At 42.2% G+C, this 5,932-nt stretch overlaps 1 protein-coding gene across 1 annotated transcript in view; it reads right to left on the reverse strand.

Annotated features, from left to right (window-relative positions):
• The window catches only part of hnrnpl (heterogeneous nuclear ribonucleoprotein L), a gene marked incomplete in the record, with an annotated part of 17,147 nt that overhangs the window by 283 nt on the left and 10,932 nt on the right, over positions 1 to 5,932 (reverse strand). The window contains 8 exon segments of the mRNA XM_024260624.2: positions 1 to 38; positions 123 to 218; positions 1,009 to 1,066; positions 1,145 to 1,346; positions 1,436 to 1,557; positions 2,993 to 3,243; positions 3,886 to 3,954; positions 4,160 to 4,195. Coding sequence (XP_024116392.1) covers positions 1 to 38; positions 123 to 218; positions 1,009 to 1,066; positions 1,145 to 1,346; positions 1,436 to 1,557; positions 2,993 to 3,243; positions 3,886 to 3,954; positions 4,160 to 4,195 — 872 coding nt within the window.

A 5,932-nucleotide genomic window follows, 5' to 3' on the forward strand; every position in this document is an offset into this window, starting at 1 on the left:
TGAAAAACACAGCTTCAGTGTGTAAGGGTATGGCCCGCCTGCAAGACAAGAAAACATATTTGGGTCAAGCTTAAAAACACATGCATATATATTTATATATAATTTGGCATTAAAAAACATACTAGGGTTTTTCATCTGATAATGGTTGATCATAGCGAGTGCCTCCATGGCGTCATTGATGGATTCCCACTCCAGCAGGCCGGAGGAACTCCGCTCACCTGTCAGACACAAAAGAGTTACTGAGAAGGTTGGTCACCCGCCTCACTGACAGAATCAGCCTTAGATTCAGCTCAACCTGTAGGAGAATTGACTTCAAGTAGATAGCAAAGGTACCAAAAACATAAATAAACCATGCTCTTTCTGACATCTGACACATGTTAGAGACTGATCTGTGGAAATATTGACTGACATGAAGGCGGTCGAGGAAGACCGGTAGAGAGGATCCTTAACTGCTGGTGATCATTCTTTAAGAAACCAGTAGGATAGTTCAGTGGTCTGACTGTACAGGGGATACAGAAAACGTTCCCACACTACCTGGAACAATCGTGCTGTTCCAACAGATGTCCATCTGGTGGCACTATTGCAAGAAATGAGGTCAGACTAGAACTGGAATAAAGCAGGAAAAAGAAAAGCAGGTGGTTCCTCTAGTCTTGAGGAACTACAGTAGACATTTGAAGCATTTCTTATGATAGTTTTCCTGCTCTGGTGATTTTTGTTCCACTGAAAAGTTCTCTCCATTCAGGGGCGGAGCTCCAAAAGCCACACCCCTCAGAGGAGAATTAGGAAACAGAGGCTTCAGATCAACGTGAAGAATGGGTTTTTAAGACATTTAGGTTGTGGGATTTTGGTTAAAAACTTCATAATCATAATTAAAACACTAAAGGGATCACTCTTTTTGTTATAGGGAGACTTTAAATGACTTAGAAGAGAAACTGCACTTCATGTTGCATTAATACGACCTTGTTCAGATCTAGCAGCAGGAAACCGTTCCATAACAGCTCTACTCACTCTTTCCAGTGAAAAGCTTCACACTGGCTGGACTCTTTATCCCCAGTTCATCACAGATCTGGAAGCACAGGGCAGATCTAAAAGGTGAGAACATTTTATCCATCAGAACTCAAAGCTCGGATCAACCTGTGCTTACCTGGTTGAAAGTTTCCTCAGAGATGTCGGGCTGGGCGTTGAAGAAGTGCAGGACGTTGCTGGGGTGTTGGATGCGGTTTTTAGCCGCCTGCTCGGGGGAGGTGAAGCGGTTGTTGCGTGATCCATGGAAGTCTTTGAAGCTGCTGGTGTTGTCTTCCAACTGATACGACTGTCCCGGGACGATGGCCTGCTGCTTAGAAACACTTGAAGAAAGGAAACGGCGTCCTTCATCTGTAGCTTCAGTTCTGGATTTACATTTGTGGTTCAGGACTCAGAAAAGAGCTCTTCTTACCAAACATTAAGCTTCTGTCCAAAGAGGAAGTTGTTGTTGAGGTGAGTGATGGCTCTGTCCACAGAGTAACAGTCTCCCATCTCCACCATTGCTGCTCCAGGTTTACTCTTCATGAATTTGACCTAAGAGAGCAACACAAACATTCACAAAAACCATCATAAATTGGAATGACAATCACTATTTGTCTAAATCTCCATCGTGGTTTCACCAGCACATGACGTAGGAACATGATCATCTCCAGATCGAACAAAGGAACGCTGTCAGACAAATCATCCGAGTGTTTTTGGGACTACACGCGTGTAATGGCGGGTAAAGCTCTTAGTGCTTGTAGCATTAAAGTTACACTCACACGAACACGTGGTTGTTTGGCTGCTCGTCGCCTGTCAAAAAGTGTTTTTGAGTTTGACCCTGTGGGAGGAGCTACCTAGTAATGTTTTTAGGATGATTGTTATAAGGAACGGTGTATGTGAATATCTAAATTAAAATGTATGGAAGACACAGATGGTTTTGGGAAATACGGTTTATTTATTGTGAAGAGTTCTACAAAAACATCAGTAATCATGTCTCCATGTTTGATTTTATATTATTATTATTAAAAGATTTTCCTGGTGCAGGGGCTGTGTCTGTATGACAGCCGCTTCCACTGTGTTTCTGTGTCTCTGTGGCTGAGCTTGAAGGTCAGTATCGTACTAACCCAAGGGGAATATAATAAAGATAAGAACTTTTGTCCTATTTTTCTTTCCGATGAGGCCTCAGCCGGCAGCCTCCGCATCCAGCAGCGGCTCTCTGTCCGCTGGCATATCAAGCGATGAGCTCCGCCATGGGAGCAAAAACCAGCGATTTATCCAGAGTGTATCCCGCCTTTGCCCCAAAGTAGCCAGGTGCTTTGCAAATCTGTGGCTCCAAGCGGGTAAATGAAATAGATGGAAGTTCAGGACAAAAACACTCGCTTTGGATTACTATTCTACCCGCTGATCGAGTCGCTGTAAAAGTCACATGCCCAAAGCTGAGTTCCTGATTGGCAAATGCGACAGGGCGACCTATCAAACTTCAGATATTTAAATTTTGGCTTCGTCGTCCAATTCGCACCTCGTCGCACAAATCGAGCTGCTGCCAGACCTTCTCATGTCGCGTCTGTTCCATTGAACTAAGATTGAAACTGACCACCCCCGCCACGCGAATCGCGTTCGGTGTGAATGCACCTTTAGGTGGCGTTTCTGCAGTAACTTGAGACGTGGTAAACTCTACAATCATCCATATTGTTTCCCAAGAGCACAACCTGCTGGAATCACCGTCTGTGATCCAACTGTGTCCCTCAAAATGCACACAGCGTGATCATCTGTGCGCTTACCACTTCTGTGTCGGCGAGAAATCGCCCAACAGTCAATCAGGCAGAGATTTCCCAAAATTAGACAAGAACAGAACAGATTATGGAACCTAGCGCACTGGATTATTACGCACACGGATGATTTGGGAAAAAGGTTTAGACTCTTAAGTGCGCCCAATAGCACAGAAAATACGGTAATTTCCGGTTCACACCTGTAAAATCACACTCACCCTCTCTACGTTGCCATAGAGACAGAAGATGTTGAAGACTTTGTCAGCGTTGATCTTTGAGGGCTCCAGGCCGTACACCATCAGAACAGGGGAGTCTGCGTGAGGACCATAGTCGGGAGGCGGGGGCGCGTATCCTGCACCATATCGCTGGCTGCTCCGGCCCCGCCCACCCATACTAGAGCTCATGCGATGGGGAGGCGGGGGGCCATAGGCATCGTCATTGTAACTATGGTAACCGCTCTGGGGGCCACCTACAAGAGAGAAGAGAATCAGGATGAAGGGGCAAGAACTCTGGCACATGTAACCACATTAGTGCTGCCACAAACGACTATATCAATAGTCGACTAATCACCGATTATTTTTTCCGATTAGTCGAATAACTGGGTCATGCTCAAAGTGGATGTAAAGCACACATCTTAACCATGATTAGCTTTAAACTAACTAAAAAGTAGATTTATACCAAAACACTGAAGTTGATAGATGAAAACGCTGAAGCTCATCGCCAGCTAAAATGTTTGCGAAATGCCAAATTAGCCTAAAAAAAACTGAAAAAAATCCCAAGTTAGCCAAAGCAGCTAGCATGGAGCTGAAAAATCAGGCAAACTCCAAAATAACCTAAAAAACACAACAAAACAAAAAAAGCCTAAATTAGCCAAAATAGCTACCATGCAGCTGAAATATTAGCTCAACTCCAAATTAGCCTGAAAACCCCAAATAAATGCCAAAATAGTCCAAAAAGCTAGTAGAATAACATAACGTTAAACTTTACTACACTCCGACTCCATATAATATAAAGTAACGACTAATCGACCATTAAATTAGTCGTCGACTATTTCAATAGTCGATTAGTCGAATAATCGTCCCAGCCCCAAACCAGATGTATGGGTGTTCACCGTAGTCGGGTGGGTGGTCCCCCAGGAGCGCCGGCTGCCTCTGCCGTTTGTTGGGATTAGCATTGGGATCTGAAGGAACAACAAAGCTTCCTTTAGTCGCTGCTCAACCCGGCGCTCGGCTGACATACTCCTCTACATGCTGAAGGGCGGGTTTGTCAATCACATGCAACACAGGGTCCTGACAGTCACATCTGCACTTCCACGTGAGACATAATGGAGATTTTATAAAAAAAAAAAAAAATCCTCTTTCTACAGTCTAAGTACAAACACACACCTTGTGAATTGTTCCAATTGCCTTCCCCATCAGCATCTGTACAAGTACACATATGTACATGTCAAATTCAACGTGAGCACACATATGGACAACACTGAGCAAAACATTTTCTCTGAGGCAAATAATACAGTCAATATCAGACAGGACAAAACCTGAAGAGTGCCTGCTACTTTATTGATTTGCCAACAGTTATTACAATCAGAAGACACAGGTGAGAAATACATGGAGAGGGAAGACTTGCTCTCATCATCAACAGCCACTTTCCTGTCAGGATTGTTAGTGTCAATAAAGCTGCAAGATAGACATTAACAATCGTCTGCTCTTTACCACACAACAAAAAGGTGAACCTCACATCAAGTGTGACATTTGAAACAGTTTTTAAAATGTGTTTCATAAAAACAGAATCTGCTGAAATCAGTATGATGATGGACAGATGGTAGCATTCACAGAGTCAACAAGTAGATGCTGTGTATTTGGAAACACGGTTACAGGCTTATGTCATACTTTATTTGTTTACTTAGGTTCCGGTCAATATTAGAGAGAGTAGGGTGAGACAGATCATTTCAATCCAACAAAGGCTGATAAATAACAGAGGAAGCAAAGACAGGATGTTTGGTCTAAGACATGTGGATCGTTGACAGGGAAACCGGCTGTAAAAAGGATTCTGGGTTCAATTAAAGTATCCTTTCCAACATAACAGTGTTATGCAGATACAAAAAAAAGCTTAAAGCTGTTTAGAAAAAAACTTAAAAACCAAAACTCCCTACAATATATCAGAAACCGGCATTAGGGGTATAAAATCTTCTTTAGACAACCAAAATTCTCCTCTTTAAGATGTTTCTGTTTTTCAGTGGTTGTAAAATGTTGCTAAGTGAACCAATGAAACCTAGGACTGGACGATAAAACGATAATGAAAGATAGAACTTTTTCTTGATACAGAAATTAGTCTATCACGATATACTTTTATTTTGAAGGGTCCAAAATTGACACTCATTAGTGGCGAGCATTTTCTCCTATTTGGAGAGTAAAAGTTAGAGTTAATCCCCACATGCCGAGTAAAGGTTTGCATCTAATTATTTATGCTTATAGCCCTCTTCTTGGTAATATTTTTTTTAATCATTAGCATGATGCTAATGCTAACTAACTGTTCCGTGTGTAGCCTGTATGTGTTCATGGACCAGTTTAGAGCTGGAGAATATTTTCACTGACTTTTAAGACGTATAACTACAACAGATTTATTAGTCGAGAATTAAAAAAAAAAACACATATATATATATATTTTTTTATATTATGACAATTGAATCCACTGCGCATTAGCAGTGGGTGTTGCACAAAAACTTCAACCTGCGTCTAATGTTGTGATAAACCCCCAACCTTCTCCCTTCTTAAACCGCTTAGGATATAATATATACTGTAGAACAGGGGTGGCCAACCCTGGTCCTCAAGAGCCTCAACCCTGCCTGTTTTCTAGCTCTCCCTGACCAGCTTGCTGCTGATTAGCTGACTCAAGTAATTCCACATCCTGATTAGCTGAACACACCTGATTTAGGTTGTCAGCATCAAGCAGTCCAGGGAGGGCTGGAAAATGGGCAGGGTTGAGGCTCTTAAGGACCAGGGTTGGCCACCCCTGCTGTAGAACAATACTCCAAATATTTGTTTTCAGGCTATTTTCAGTTATAATTTAACAAAAAAATATATATATATATACACATACATATACACACACACATATATATATATATATAGTGAGGGGATGTGTATATATATACACAT

The sequence above is a fragment of the Oryzias melastigma genome, linkage group LG14 (genome assembly GCF_002922805.2).
Source record: "Oryzias melastigma strain HK-1 linkage group LG14, ASM292280v2, whole genome shotgun sequence".
NCBI lineage: Eukaryota > Metazoa > Chordata > Actinopteri > Beloniformes > Adrianichthyidae > Oryzias > Oryzias melastigma.